This window comes from Typopeltis vanoorti, chromosome 22 (assembly GCF_054136105.1).
Source record: "Typopeltis vanoorti isolate ZY-2024b chromosome 22, IOZ_Tvanoo_1.0, whole genome shotgun sequence".
In the NCBI taxonomy this organism is placed as follows: Eukaryota; Metazoa; Arthropoda; class Arachnida; order Uropygi; family Thelyphonidae; genus Typopeltis; species Typopeltis vanoorti.
Window position 1 is genome coordinate 36,654,133 of NC_143570.1, and position 16,497 is coordinate 36,670,629.

General features: G+C 35.1%; 1 protein-coding gene across 2 annotated transcripts in view; it reads left to right on the top strand.

Annotated features, from left to right (window-relative positions):
- Positions 1-16,497, top strand: part of LOC150094312 (uncharacterized) — an 88,072-nt gene that overhangs the window by 58,813 nt on the left and 12,762 nt on the right. For both annotated transcript variants that reach the window (XM_090411935.1, XM_090411936.1), the window contains exons 6-15: positions 1,248-1,319; positions 2,498-2,569; positions 7,908-7,979; positions 8,098-8,169; positions 8,343-8,414; positions 10,798-10,869; positions 11,611-11,682; positions 13,433-13,504; positions 14,437-14,508; positions 16,417-16,488. In XM_090411935.1, the coding sequence (XP_090268061.1) occupies positions 1,248-1,319; positions 2,498-2,569; positions 7,908-7,979; positions 8,098-8,169; positions 8,343-8,414; positions 10,798-10,869; positions 11,611-11,682; positions 13,433-13,504; positions 14,437-14,508; positions 16,417-16,488 (720 nt within the window). The remainder of the gene's footprint in view (positions 1-1,247; positions 1,320-2,497; positions 2,570-7,907; positions 7,980-8,097; positions 8,170-8,342; positions 8,415-10,797; positions 10,870-11,610; positions 11,683-13,432; positions 13,505-14,436; positions 14,509-16,416; positions 16,489-16,497) is intronic.

A 16,497-nucleotide genomic window follows, 5' to 3' on the forward strand; every position in this document is an offset into this window, starting at 1 on the left:
AAAATGGTTGTTAAATAATACTTAGTAAATTAAAAAAAAAAAAAAAAACTGTTGATCACTAGATAATGACGGGACATTAGCCGTAACATAAACATACGAATTGGTTTTGGTAACAACCGTATTTTGCAACAACAATCCGAAATGCCAATTAAAATCATTATTAATCTGGACCAGCTATTCTGTGATTGGTTACGGATCGAAACTAATTGTCCAGTAACCGTCCTTTTTTATGTGTACAATTCTTGTCAATTTAATTGCCTTAATTGTTTGTTTTCGTAGTCTTTTAATTCTTTATAACTTACGAACGCCTGTTTTCAGTTTTAATAATTAACCATTCCGTAATAACAAATCTCTTATTCAAGAACAGTTTATTCACGAATACTTAATCCGAAATCATTGAAGTAAGAATAAAAAAGTAAATATTTTTGAAACATTCTTGACATTCTAATGAGTACGTTTGCAGACCCACAACATAAATATTAAAAATGCTAGAATCGTTTGCTATTCTCTTGAGTACTCTCATAATAATAACTTACGTTTTTCTGTTAATATCTAAAATACATTTCGAAATCAGGTGCAACTTGCTGATGAAGAAAATTCAATATTTTAATATATACTTGGAAATCTTTCTTTTTTGCTTAGTTAATTTTTTGTCAACAAGTGAAACTCGAGCCAAATTAGACCAATGTTTTTAAGTTTGTTTTTTAAAACAAGATTCTTGTTTACTAGAAACAGGAGCCCGTATATCGAGAAGCGGAATTTATCTTTAGTTTATTCCTGTCTGTTTTCTACCGTACTCTTTTTTATGTTCGTAGTTCTCATTCACCGACCTGATTACAGCGATTCGACTTGACATTTCTGCGTTACAACTGTTTACAATAGCTAAGACATTTATTTCCTCCTCCTTTTTGATGTCCGTTTCCATGGATACCGTATAACATAATCACAAATCTCATAACATTTGGAAGAATCAGATCTCATTTGGTTAAGTTCAAAATAGGAAGTGTCATCAACGAATACTGATTGCTGTGAGTAGGCTTGACATCACATTGCTGGCTTACTGTAGAGAATAAATGGACTGCTTCAATACAACTTTATTTCTTCCAAACCTTCCGATACTCTCTAGAAAATGCTCTGTTCTAAAAAATTGCTAAACGCTCATCCATTTTATATAATATATCATCACGTATTTTAATCTCCTGACTGTGCTCATATTTTTCACTCGTTTTTTCACGATCTTTATCTAGGGATCTCTCAAGTAACAGGATCCACATCATTACAGAAGCAACGTTCCCTATTTTGGAAAATCTTCAGATATTGTGAGTATAATCTTCGCACTTTTACCCTATGCGTCTTCTTGTCATGCGCGTAGAGTAATATGACCTTAAATGATCTCTATTAAAGTATCCACAGAAATTTACAGAAAAAAACATGCTTTAAAAGTACATATTACACAAGCCTTAAGAACTCTCTCCTCTTCTTTATCTTTCTCCCCCACCCCACCCCACCCCACCCCAGCGCACACACGGCCCTCTCCCACAGTTCCCAGTAGATTAGAAGCACATCTTCGTTTTTCTTGGTAGCGGACTCATCAACAAAGTTTCGTCATTTTCTAAGAAGTGCTTCACTTGAAAACAGCAGCTTATGCAATTCATATACAAAAAAAAAAAAAAAAAGCGATAGCCATGATCGTATCGCTTATTGTGCTATTTTAACCTTTTATCGCTATCAGATGGCGCCACCAGTATGCACTTATTATTCGTTTGTTGTGCATTAACACATAATTTAATAAAGATATTTTTAGTAAACAATTAATGTAGAATATGGACCTATATTTTAGAGAGTTGCCTGGGAAACGTGGTATTTTCTTTATCACAGCTTATCACTTTGTAGATTTATAAGACTACTTCATCCAAAAAAATTTGGAGCAACTTCGAATTTTAGCGGTAATTCCGTGCAAATTCTAGTGGCTTTTTTTTATTTTAATACAAGTGCTAAAAGTTTCGAAAATCATATTAAAGAAGGCCAATATTAAGCTTTAAAGCCAACACTTTAGATAACATTCGACACTTTTTTTTTTAATTTTTCAACTTTTTTTTTAAGAATGATTGTTATAAGCTGGAATAACGAAGACAAGAAAGTTTGAGGGCATCTATTTTATATTGTTGCTTTTTTTAGTCTTTAATGAAAGAGAATAAAATACCATGCTTCTTAAATTCAGACAGGAACCTTAACATAAGAAATAAAAGTTTGTTTTTTTAACAAAATCTCATTACAAAAGTAATCTCTTTCGAAATAATAAAGCTGCAGTTCGCTGTTGTCTTTTCTCTCCTTATAAATATTGAAATCTTTAATATATCCATGTAAAGTAGTTTGATGCTATGGTTTGACTGGGAGATAACGCGATATTGTTTGTTTGATATTTAATGTTGTTAAAAGCTGTTACTCTTCCAGTTCACGGCATTCCTGAGCAATTTTTTTTTTATATATTCTGCAGAATACTGACATCCTCCGAGGTAAACTTCCTCAATACTGATGCTTTTCGAAATTTACCTAATTTGACAAATCTGTAAGTATTTATTTAGTTCGATTCCCTCAACTACGTTTGTATATTATACGTAATAATTTCATAATGCGCTTTATATTCTTAAATTTGTTGAATACATGACAAGTTGGATCCATTTGTATCTGTTATATAATCAGTTATTGTTATTTGGTTGCGTTTCGATTTTTAATGAAATTTCTGACACGAACAACTATCTCTGTGGGAGAGAGACCAGGTATTGTTCTATGTGGCGACATTGTGGCCCGATGAATGTGGATTCTTCCAGCAAGACTTGACAAAGTTCGCATTTTATAAGCACGGTTCGATGAGTCTATCGAAGCATTCCGTGTGCTATCCTGGCTGTGTAATTCTCCCGATTTTAATCCCATTGAACGTTTATGGGATTATGTGGAACGCAGCAACCGCTCGATGCTGGTACCACATACCATTAACGGCTTCGGCTGTAATTGTACGCTGGTCTCAATAAATTAAGAACAAAGAAAAAAATAGCGATAACACGGAGGGAAAAGGGGGAAAAACTGTGAAAGTCAGGTACATTATAAAAAGTAACGCTGAGTCCTTTTGAGTGACGCTTTCGCCGGTATATGCAAATGAGCCACGTCATAAAAGCGGAAGTTTTGGAGTGGGTTTCCGTTTCTTGTCTGGAGTGAGAACAAGACATTCCGTGAAAGCAAAATTCTTGGACAAGACAGCATTTAACCAATGAATTCAGGTGGCGAGCCATCGTAAGAGTATAGGTCGGCCAAAGTCAAGAGAGATAGCCAGATGGTGACATGTGAGTCGTTCTGTAGTTCACAGAGTGTGTAACCAATTCCAAAAATCATAAACAGCATCCCGAAGATACACAACCACAGCGAACACCAATATCTCCGATTATCTGCTAACAGAAATAGGAGTGCCACCCCGAATCAGCTAAGTTCTGACCTCGTGTCGGAATATTGGTATCTGCTTTCACTCTGCGTGCCTCTATTTCCACACCACAGGAAAAAACGTTTGAAATGGGCTAGGCTCCACGTCAACTGGACCCACCACCACCAATGGAGGTACATAGTGTTTACAATCGAATCCCGATTCTCTACAGAGTGATGACAGGCGTGCTCTGATCTACAGAGATCAGATACACATCATTCTGCTAGAATCCGTAGAGGGTAGCGTGATGGTTTCGAGAAGCATCTCGTTGGATGGACGCATTGTGTTTTCTACCGGAATCATTAATGCTTCAACTTAATACTGCAAAGGTTCCGGACACTCTATGCTCATGCGTATCTGGGACCGATAGAAGAGACATTTCTTTTAATTTTGAAATAATTTTAAAATAATAATGCTCGCCTTCATCGAGCGAAGCTGGTAGACCAATATCTCAAGAAGAGACTATCGTATGTATGAACTGGCCAGCCAGCCAGGTCTTTTGACCTTAATCCTGTTGAGCATATCTAGGATGCTGTACATAGACGTGTTTCTTTTCTCGACTCCCCTCCCCAAAATCTTGAGGGGAAGTTATGAGAGTTTTGCGCGAGCAAACAGAGCTCCAAGAGACCATTATAAACTGCCCGGGACATTGTTGTGAGGGACGAACACAGTCCTTATTGAGGCACTTTGACAATCTCATTTTGACTTCCTGTTTTGAACCGTTGTCTTCATGTGGTCATTTGTTACTGAATTAAACTATTCATTTGCAATTTATGTGGGTGTTTCTTTTACACATCTCACATCTCATATTATACTACTTTTCCACCTAATTGCATAAAACTTCGTCATACAGTCTGTGAGTTACTGTGATTTTTTCTTTGTCCCTTATTATATAAAAACGAATGTAACTGAATGATTCTCCTTCAAAGATCTGTTTTTCCAAAACAGTTATCTTCCCTAATTCTTTTATTTCTCCTTATTTTAATGTTAGATGGGCTACATACAGTCACGTGAAGCTTGTCTTGACGTTTATGGCACTGCTAACAGGATGCTGCCTTGCCTTAAGCGAGGTTGACTTATCCAGTTTCATATGAACACAGAAAGATTATCGTCTAGGAATCTTTCGTTTCTCCGCTTTTAAAAAAGACACTCACTTAGATTAAAAGTCAGGCAGCCAATAAACATAATGCAAGGGCACCTCGTGATATTAGCCATCTCTACGTTAATCTAAAATATCTTATTTTCTTAATATATCAAATAGGGAAGTTGAGAAGTTGCAGAATGTATCGTAGTACATTAGTACCAGAGTCAATTAGCGCTACTCATTAATTAAGTGCCGCTAGTATAGGAAGTGAAGGAAGATTGGCGGAAGCGGTCGACCGATTGTACAAACATAAGAAGAATCGAATGCTGGTTTAAGTCACAGGATTCTGCTTTGGATGTAGGCAGCTACGAAAACTAACTTCGCAAAAGAAAATATTTCATTTCCTTTTCCTTTGAAGTTCAACAGCAAAACTCTTAAGAAGCATTGTGAAAGAATTATTTTTCTTTCATTCATACTTTCAAAGAAGCGAAGATTGCTTCTTCTGAAAGTAAGATGAAAATCAAGCGGTCTTGAAGTAGTAAAAAAAAAAAAAGACCGAGCAATAGAAAAAGCCTATTCTTTGCTTGTCACTCGGTAATAATAGATCTGACGAGTGTCGCTTGGCGTCTAAAATTCTAGAGAAATGCTTTGATCCACGTGCCACAATGGTGTGAAACCTCTCACTCCTACATCCTCTTTCCTCCCACCTGCTGTCTTATTTTTCCTGCTGGAGGAGCGCCTCAACATCAACGTGCTCTCGTTCGGTGAAGAACTGGATGTAATACACTTCCTTGTGTGATCTAACTTCGAAATCTTTCAGTAATTGAAAAGCAGTACTTCATATTGATTTCTCCGTGTCTAAGAAACTGTGAAACTTGTTTAAATGCTCATATTTCCAATGGATCATGTAGTGATTCGATCAGCTCTGAATGGAAGGCTGTACAGCGAAAATAATCGTACTAGCAACAGCATAATTTGTGATTCTCATCTTCGTATTTGCTTGATATACACAATGAAAAAGGTTTATAATAATTTAATAATAATTACTGGTTAGGTATATTAGGCGAAGCGTTTAGTTATTTCTGTCTTCATTTTTGGTTTCTTTAGTTGTATTATTGTTAATATGTTTTACGGTGAATAGTTAATTTCTTCCTTCCGAACAGGAAACTAACCATTAATTATATCTGTCGGCTTGATCTCTTCAAAAACCAGAAAACAGTGTCTAAAGTACATTTTGATTTCTCCAGCAGTGTTTTGTTTACAGACGGACGTATTGAGAAAAATCAAATTTTCACTTCAACACAAACAATACGTGGAACAACGGTTTTAAGATATGCATCTTAAGCGTATGCTGTAGCATTCACAGCAATGGCTTTCCTGGACTGTCTAACAGAGCAACTTCATGAGATTTTCACGGATAATTCAGACACTGTCTGAATTATCCGTGAAAATCTCATCCACAGTGAAAATCGTCCATCCACAGATAATTCAGACACTGTCTGAATTATCTGTGGATGGACCTGTTCACCATTAGCATGAGAATGTAGATTACGCAAGATGGGCATCTTCACATTTCAGCATGATGGAACGTAAATATTTTGAATGCTAATGGCCGTAAGTAGCGAATAAGTCATGATGGTCTTGTTTCATGCGAAGTACAAAGTTTAATCTCGTTCACTTCTTTCTATGAAGACATTTTAAAAGTCTTGTGTACGAGAGATCTAAAAACCACTCCCGAACTTCTGAAGACTTCAACTTCCCTCTCGTATTCAAACTGCATGTGACTACATTTGTCAAAGTCCCAAGATTTGAGCATGCTTACCAATCAATGATGTGTCGTTGTCTTTCGTAAGGGTTATTTATCGGATTCTTCCAAATTATTTATTTGGAAACTAGCATTTACTGAGGGTGCTATTGTTGTTTGGGCAGAAGTATTCTAGGCTGTGCTGCCACTGTATTATGTCTAATAAAATTCCGCGTGTTTTTCTTACCAGTTTCGTGTGCAGTGAAACACGATTTCCTGGGAGGGGAAACCTCAGTAACTCACCTTCATATTGAAAGTCTTTATATAGGTTAATACCATCCTCGACAGAAGTCGAACCTAATCGACCAAAAGGAATTGTTGATAATGACTAAGCTACTCCCTGATGCACAGAAAACCCTATGACTGAGAACGAGGCGAAGCCCCTCTCTTGTCTGAAAAACACGTCTCTTTCGTTGTCTTCAGCTGTGAGGAAAACAAACTATTTTAACATCTCTATATATGCCTCCTCTGTCCAGCAAAACGGCAATGGCCTTCAGTTGAAAAGACCGGTTCAAATCCCGTCTAGGACGAGAAAATGCTTTATAATTGCTTTTTAAACTGAATGTGGATTTGTCCGCCTTGCAAGAAGGTGAAAGCCTCACCCGAAATTTAGGTTTTTCACCTCGCAAAAAACAAACTTATAATCATTAATGTAAAAGGCTGCTTCAGGCGCGAATATGACCAGGTTTATGTGACATTTATGCCATCAATTTCATTTAGCATGGATTTGCAAATTTGGGTTATTTTAGATGACGTTTTCCGTCTCTTAGTTTAATTTTGTAGACGAAATACTACACACATTCTTAATACATTCCACTCCTTTGTCAGATGTTCGCGGTTGGCGATTATCTCCAGTAGGCCATCGAGTAATTCTTTTGTCACTATGTGCCTTTGTTCTGTACTTATATCAAAATTATTTGACGACTTTAAATGAATTGTAACTGTTAAGCGCACAACTGACTTGAACTTGCATAGTAAAGCAAGTATCTAGTCTTCCGATGAAAGCACGACATCAGGTGTTACGCAACATGAACTCTGCATTCTCTTAGTGACACGTTTGCGATTAATGCTTCACTAACTTTGCGTGGGAAATTTCAGATAAAAGATGTTTTGAGTATTTTTAAACAAAATCCATTGTTATCTCGCAAATTTGCTGATGGTGTAAAATGCAAAACGCCAGAATTCGGAATCAACGGCTCTGTATTAAGTAACAGTTTAAACCAGTGAAAATCCTTACTTGGTTTACTAAGGACACCTCGATAGTGAACTCAGAAGCTGACCATAAATACAGTATTTTTTGACACGAGATTGGCGGTACATATCTGTCGATTTTCAATAACTCGCTGAGTTCTCTGTCTGCCCACCGATGTCGGTACAGACTCAACTCGGCCATCTGACTAATGAAAAATTGATATATAATGAGAGACATTACGAGAATATCATTCGAGAACAGCATCTTTTAATTATATTCCTTCATTATATTAATTAAATCATTAAAAATTATATTCAGATTCTAAGGAATATATTTTTATTTATTTATTTAGTTACCTGAGCGGCAATCAGATCTCCATCATTTTGGATGGAACATTCGCTTCCAATTCAGCTCTACGACTTCTGTGAGTTTTTTTCTTTTCTTAATCACGCAATTTCACTTTATAATTAACTACTTTCCAGATTAGTAGCGAATACACCGTTGTGTATGTTCTAATACAAGATCGCCTGTTTTTATTCCAGTATGCTATCCCACAATCGAATTTCTGTTCTCTCTCGAGATTCGTTTAAAGGACTTTACAACCTCGAAGAGCTGTAAGTACTTAGTAAATGATTTTTTCATGTTAATTCACTAAAAAGAATTTTTCAGAGAGAGAGAGAGAGAGAGAGAGAGAGAGAATGAGAGAGAGAGAGAGAGAGAGACACCAAAAGCAGTGTATCTCCTTCCATTTAATAACATTCACCCTAATTAATCTTCTTTTTTTTAGCGATCTCCGAGATTGCCAACTTCGTTCTCTTCCCATCGGACTGTTTGATACCCTGGAGGCCTTAAGATCCTTGTGAGTACCGTCTTTCTTTCACGCATCTTATCTAAACATTAAAAGAAAAACAAACATACTTAATTTAATATCAGTTGTCTGTTGTGTGTGTTTTATTATTAAAGTTATCGGTTTTTATTAAAATGTATTCTCATTTCTGGTTTCTTAAACAGAAACTAAGATAGTTTTCTTAAATGCGCAGTGTGTGAATAAGGACAAAACTCAGAAGCAAAGACTGAAATATTCCATTCATCAGTGCTGTGAAAACACTTTGATTAAATGTAAGGAAACCAACCGCACATTAGCTCGAAGTGAAGAAGCCAAGCGAATTATAATCCACATTCTAATTGAAATCTTTGTAAACACCTTTGTCTGTTCTCCAAATGGAGCATCATGCTGTCTCTATGGTGATTACTTGAAAGAGGCGGCGGACCAATTACCGCTGTAATTGTGTTACAAGCTAAATCTCATTGTTCCCCTGGTAACAGAGTTATTGTCAGCTGACCGTACACTTGTTAGCGTGTCTAATTGGGATTTTCGCTCCATCTTTCTGGACATTGCTGGAAATAGCGAAAAGATGATAAATACCCTTCAACCGATATGAGTTATTGACTTGCAAATCCAAACTTTCTAATTTTCTGCTGTTTAAGTTTTACGAAAATTTTAAAATTGTCATATAAGGCACAACAAAGTTTGTAAAATTTAACCCATTCACGTAAGAGGTCAATAAGATTTTTAAAGTGACTATAAAATCCAATAATGAACCGTAAGATACGATGACATGACTTCAGGATTCAACAATGAATCCTAGAAATAAAAGCATCTTTAGATTCAACAATGAAATGTGAAAATGTGAAGGAGATTGGCTTTAGGATTCGACAATGAAACTTAGAAGTAGGAGTGAATTGGCTTCAGGATTGAACAATGAATCCTAGAAATGAATGAAAATGGCTCAGGTTCGAACAATGAAACGTAGAAACAAGATGAAATGAAAATAGTTTCAAGATCTAACAGTCAATCCTAGAAATACATATATTATTCATGTCAATAATCGCTGGTAAATATTTATGTAATGCTTTATTTATTTACTTTTTGCTTACATGCATTGTTAACACAAATAATCTTGACTAAATATTAACTTGTGCTTTATTTGTTTACTTTTGAATTTCTTACATCGTTCAGTAAACTGTTAAACAAAGTACTTTATTTTGTGCAGCAAAACTGATAATCCGATCCCTTTCCAAAAACGCGACTAAAAACAAAACCCCCTTTAGTTCTTCAAACAATTATCATCGAATTACTTTGCTTATTCTAGATATCCAAAGAGAAGTGATACATGTACTTTTGCTCTGAGTAAACGACGATTGTCGTAACAATGTCAACAGAATATATTTCACAGTAAATGGTGACAGCGCGCCACTAAAACTTCCTGCTGTCTAATACGGCTCAGGCATTAATCTCATCCGGGAATGTATACTGTTGCTGAAGTCGTAAAATGCATTCGGAGGGTGGAGAGGTAGTTAGATTGTACAAGGGCTCCTTTATAGACAGCGACTTAAAGCTAAGAACAGGAAAACACATCGAGAGTGTTGATGGTTAAACCGTAGGATTGGGTCAATAGTAGCAGTTTAAACGAAAACACCTTTTCTGGGTGAACAGCAAACGAATCAATATTTTTCGTTACACTTTAGCTACTAATATCTTAAGTGGCTGTATATCCGTGATCAGAGTTCTAGAATTAAATTGCTTGTTAGTAAAAAAAATATTTTTGATATTAAATAAAGAAAAGCATGGAGTCGAATTCTATTTCATTACATAAGGACAGAAAGAGCATGATGGAAATCACGCTATATTTTCAAAAACTGAAAAAAGAAATAAAAAAATGCACGCCTCTCAAATTTCAAAAAACTGAATAATCCTCACAACTTTATTTCGAAGAATTTCTATTTGATCATTTCAAATACTCTCATTTATACCATTTTTCCTTTTAGTTCGATTTTTTTGTCGAACTAAAAGCGATATTTGAGACGCGTTTCAAGTTGCTTCAAAAGACCGTAACTTGAAGCTGTGGAACTAGTTTCGCAAAACAGAAATCAATAAATAAAAAGAAACTCACAGTACTGAATTATCTTTGAGTATTATGTTCTTTGTGACTTTCTTGGAAGGATCACTTGAGCATTTTGGTTGGCAATATGAAGTGTCTGAGTAACAAAAATCCTGAGATTTCTGTGGGCGGATGTAATGGAGTTTGTGTATACTCACTTGGTAATACATGAACAGTCGATCGAATATTACAGAGCTGCTCGCGACTTATGAAAAATTACCGAATGCGTTTTATATGCTTATTTGCTGGGTACGTATGTGGTTATTTACCTTTAAAGTTATTTATTTTGTATCGTTTTAGGTGGCTAGATGGTAACCAGATCTCTACTATTCCATCTAGAGTATTTCGCAATCTGGAACAGCTGGAATTCTTGTACGTATATCTTATAATAGCTTTTTAGATCATCATCGTCATTTTTCTTATAAAATAGTTTTTATTATTAGCTGCTAGTTTAGTTTAGCGTAGAGTTGATTGTGAAATTTTTACATAAACATTTAGCTCAGCGTAAAGGTGAAGTCATCTAATTGGAATTTGTTTTGAAAAAAGAAAGTGCGTGTTAAATCCGATCAGTCGATTTCAACAATTTTCATTTAAAAATGTAGTTAAAACACGAGTTTGAATTATTTATCTTGGTTTGAAGCGAACCTTCAACTCACGGTCTTGTGAATAGAAAAACTGCCATTTTTTCCCCCTTTTAATTTCACATAGTGACGAAAAGTTATTTCCCCAGCCCATCTTTGCTCACAGATCTCCACTACCTGATAAAGTTAGCGAATGTAAACACCCCAATTGAGTTATGTTATGCTAAGTGGCGCTGAGTGACGTACGGTCAGTGATTTAGTTCGTCAAGATTTATCTCTTCCGTGTGGTTAGCAGGATATTTGTGGCTCTCCACGTTTCTCATACTTAATGCTCAGTCTGCTGAATTAATATTCGTTTCCATGGAGATACGTTTACCTGCCATTTTGTGTGTGTACATTTCGCTTCCTTCTTGGACTTAGCGTTAGTAACATGAAGTTTCACAGATGCGGTTTCGATCCCGAATTAATATATCAAGAATATTGATTGTTTGAGATTATTCATTAAGTGATTTGATGTTTTTTAATTATACAGATCATTCTCAAGAAACATATTAATGGACGTGAATTTTACGGCCTTTGAAGGACTCCATAGCCTTCGCAGTTTGTAAGTATTTGTTTTAATTCTTTCAATATTTGCTAAATAGTAACTCGTTTTGAATATAACGTGTGACTAGTTTTTGAATTATTTCAAATATCTGACTCACCGTATCAATTTCCAGCCAATCAATTGTTTCATTTACTGCGATAATCAAGATTTTTAAATAGATACGAGCTCGTAAGTTAAGAAAAGTTGTTAGCATGAAGAACACATTCTTAGATTTGGAACTTAAAAGCCAACTCTTCTACGTCATCAGTTTTTATTTTCTGACCTCCTTGTCAGTAAAAAAATCTCGACTGTTAGGATAGGCAACATAGTAGATAAACACAAGTAGTAGACATCCTTGCTTGTTTGTTTTACCGAAAAACACGTAAGGCGACCTCAAAATAAACGCATTTGATAGACATCTCATGAAATTAACTATCTCGGCTATAATTCAAAAAAATTATTTGTTTAATTAACTTTTTTGTGTGTGACGCTGAGGTCAAAAGCGAGTAATAACTGGTTGTCATCAACGGCCGAAAAAGTAACCTGGTAGCTTATCAACCTTCTTACAGATTAAACAAGTGTCCTACCCAATAGTGAATACCACGACACGAACAGAGCACAAACAAATTATCCCACTAATCAAACACTGGAAATCCAATCTGGACAAGGTTCGCAGACAGGAAGTTGTCCTTGCTCAGCTCTTGGTAGTGCACAGTCATGTGACGCATTCTTTCCTGTCGATGGCTGATGACCCACTTATGGGCGAGTATGTTCACAATCCATCACATTCCAATCGAAGCCGCTGCTTTTAGCAATGAATACGACTGGTTCTCTTTCAGCAAGGAAAATACACCTTCAGGTTTCAACAAATAACAAACACGCATCCGCATCTTGTTAAACACTGTCCTTCTTTACAGATAGATAATAAAAACAAAATCGTCGCTACACTTTAATTGGGAACTCTTAGTGAAAAATGTGATTGACAAATACATTTTTGTTTGGATTAGCTCCATCTAATAATCCTCTTTTTTTTATCTAATAACATATAATTGGTATTTCAAGAGAGTCTGTTGTCATGGCAACAGAACCACACTAACAAAGCTCACACGCTAAGAATGGTCGCGTCATCACTTGCCAGGACACCTCTTATAATTGATTCTTGAGTATAAAATCCCACTGATGTCCTTCTCAAAGTGTTTTAGCGTCTAGTGCCGCATCCATCCGTTTTTAGCTCATTCCAACAGTCTGCAAGGAAACTTTCCAAGGTTGTCTGCGATACAAACACAACTACTGCCACGGAGTGATTGTTTCCTCTGCTTTTCGTGCTTCTCTTTGTTGACTCATTTGCTCCAATTCTACACTTTGTTCGCATGATCGTTTATTGTCTGTTGTTGACAGGATGGGAGGATTAGTTACAGTTGCGAAATGGACAAAGCACGGTGATTACTGCGTTTCTGTTGGAATTATTCACGAAGTCTTACGTTATGTTAGTTCGATAATTCCATTATCAACAGAGTTTAGTTGCATAATTCTCCTATACGTTGTTATTAGTACCGAAATAATTAATACGCATGCGTATTAAATCTTATTAAACACACACGACTACGTTTCGGGTGAATTTATGCACGAAATTCTATCAAGTTTAATAAGATACGTGCAATTTGTTTCATATGCGATGAATAATCTGTGCATGTAAATAAATGCAAATAAATTAGTCATCAGTTAACATTAAAATAATTAGCATTCTATCAATGATTTTTTTTTCCAGATCCTTTTCGAAAAATAAACTCGATTATCTGAAGTTTAACAGTTTTGGAAATTTGACCTCGTTGGTGAAATTGTAAGTATGTGTGCCACTCCTTCACCAAATCAGACGCATGCGCATTGTAATAACAGATGTATGTGATTGATATAACAGATAATAGTTGATTTAAAAATAGATAAAAGAAGCAGAAATAACCTGAATTAATTGACATAATTGTTCTTATCCATTTAAATTAGTGTTTGAAATCAGCAAATACGATACGCATCAATATATGCAAAAATAAATGTCGATAATTGATAATTCACTGATATTTGGAGTTTGTTTTTTTATTTTATATTTTCCATGTCGATTTGGAACGAGCAATATTACACTTAATGGTAAAAAATACTAAAATTAACTTACAGGAAACCTTTATTTATATTTTAGTGAACTCAGAAAGTATTCATTTCTTTACCCTCGCGTACTTGTTAGATAATGAGAATCTTGATACTCCTTGCGTTTTCTTGTTATCTTCCGAGTTCTTGTTTCCTTCTTAATCTATATTGAGAAACAACTTTCTCTAAAACGGGTGCTTTTAAGTACTTGCATAGTTTTTCTCTTGATGACGATTTGAATTTTTGAAATAATTAAATTAAAATTAAACATTAATGAATATTTTTCAAGGTTGCAAACAACTTAAACTCCATTACAGATGACACATACGAATCCTTTCATAGTTTTCAAAATTTACTGAAATATATTTGAAATTTTTGGCAAAAAGATTATGGTTTGTGGACTATGCCCTGTAGACAACCGCAAGACAATAAGTGCTGCCCTCTACCCACGTAGGTTTCAGAGAGATCACTCTCGCAAACTGTTGATCGGATCGAACGCACACAAATCCTTTATTACTTCGTTCTTTCAATACACCCATTGTTACTTGATTGTTCAAATGAAATATTAATAAACTGTTAATCTTTAAGACACAATACGATCAATTCAAACTATTTTTTTTATTTCGATTTCAGAGATCTTGAAGGCAATCGAATACGAAGAATCGACAACTCCGCCTTACATTATCTTCCAAGTTTGGAATCTCTGTGAGTATTTACGTATTTCATATGTTCATACGGAAATTGTGCCCAACTTCCATTAACTGACTTTTAAAAGAAGCGCAAAAAAGCTATCGAACGACGTTATGATGAAACTCATGTCATTTATATTAACAGTAGATTGCCTTTGTTCATTTTAACATTCCATTGCCTTTGTTCATTTGGCGTAATACAAACTTCAAACGATTCTGGTCCCTCTCTCTCTCTCTCTCTCTCTCTCTCTCTCTCTCTCTCTCTCTCCAATCAATTCTCTTATCTAAACAATGAATCATTTCTCGTCTACGCTTGAATTCGACTGCTTACTGTTCACTGTAAATTCACTGTTTACATTTCTATTTTGTCTCTTTTATTTTTTCTTTGTTCTTTGTTTTAGATGATGAAATGGAAAGGAAGCTGCAACTTGCTAAAACATTTTACTTTAAAAGCAGCTCCTCAATAGAATCTTTATAATTTTACAACTACGTTTGTATGAATGTATTTTTTTTTTTTTATTTCCCAGGTCCCTTTTTTTTTCATTGAAATACTTTTCATCAGATATACTTTTCAGGAGATCTATTGCTTTTGCAACTGATATACACGTTACGGCCGCTGAATTAGAAATTCAGCGGCCGTAATGTTAAATTAAAAAAAAAAACTAAAAGAATTAAAAAACTGAATATGTGTCGGGAATAGCCTTCATTCAAAGCTTCGGTCAATTGCGGCAAGCAGGAAGTTCTGTTTCTCCGCTCAAGCCTTCTCAGACGACGGCGATCTCGTTGCTGACAGACTAACTGTCTTAAAACCACCTTACCGGCCATTAAAGATCAAATACGCATCCTCATACGCTTCGTATCCATCATATATTTCAATGTAATATCAATGGCATTACAATTTTAATATGCACTTCGCATCCATGGGAACTTGGACGTATATATACGTCCTGGCCGGTTGCGTGGTTAAGACCACGGTTACGTGCAGGCAGACAACAAGCAGCGAAGGTTGTTTTTCCACTGATTAAACACCTGGGATATCTCACCTTTTGAGAAACCAATCAGCTCTGCTGTTTTCAAAATCGTGGCTTCAACCAAACGAATTCCCACAATAAACCCTTTATCGAACTCCGAAAGAGCCTTTTTTGTTTTATTCATTGTGATCGACACTATTGATCACTGGCCAGCAGTATTCTTACGTAGTTGCCTAGAAAACGCGGTGACGCACGTGACCAAGTATTTTGCACATACGCTGCGTAAGTGACGTTTACATCCTTCTGTATAAAGGTTTCTAATTCGGTGGCTGATTTTTGATGTTTATTTGACTGCAAAACTCTTGAGTATTTGAAAACCGACCTATCAGGAGACAATAAATTCTTTAGCTTCTTTTTCTCATTATTTTCTGTAATATTTTATTTGAAACAAAAAATTGATATTGTCTCTAGAAATTATGATATATTTTTTAAACGGATTTAAGTCTACTGTTACAAATTCCTTTATAAATTTTCCCTCTGGGAACTTGCGAAAATTAAAAAGTATATTTATATACTGTATATTGATTTTGGATTTCGAAGTGTGAGTTTCATTGTTGTATTTGTAAGCATTTTTGTCATTGTTGTATCCTTTATTTTTTTTAAAGACTATTATGAAATAGTCTAAGTTATTATAAAATAGTTTAGAAATATGACTATAATTACATTTGTAAACAAAACTGTCATTCTAATTAAATGTATGTACCAATTGGATATTATAAAAGATAAATATTATAGTATTAAGAGAATATTTTAACAGCTACTTATAATGAATAAAATTTAACATACTGCAGTTATGATGTTTATTTGTAAATATCGATTTAATGAATTTAAAATTTGAAATACATTCAAATTAGTAAAAAATGCGTATTTTAGTTAGTGCTATTATTTTGTAGCGATCTACGGAACAACGCATTCCGGAAGTTACAGCGTGGCATTTTCGATAACATTACCTCATTACAATACATGTGAGTAGG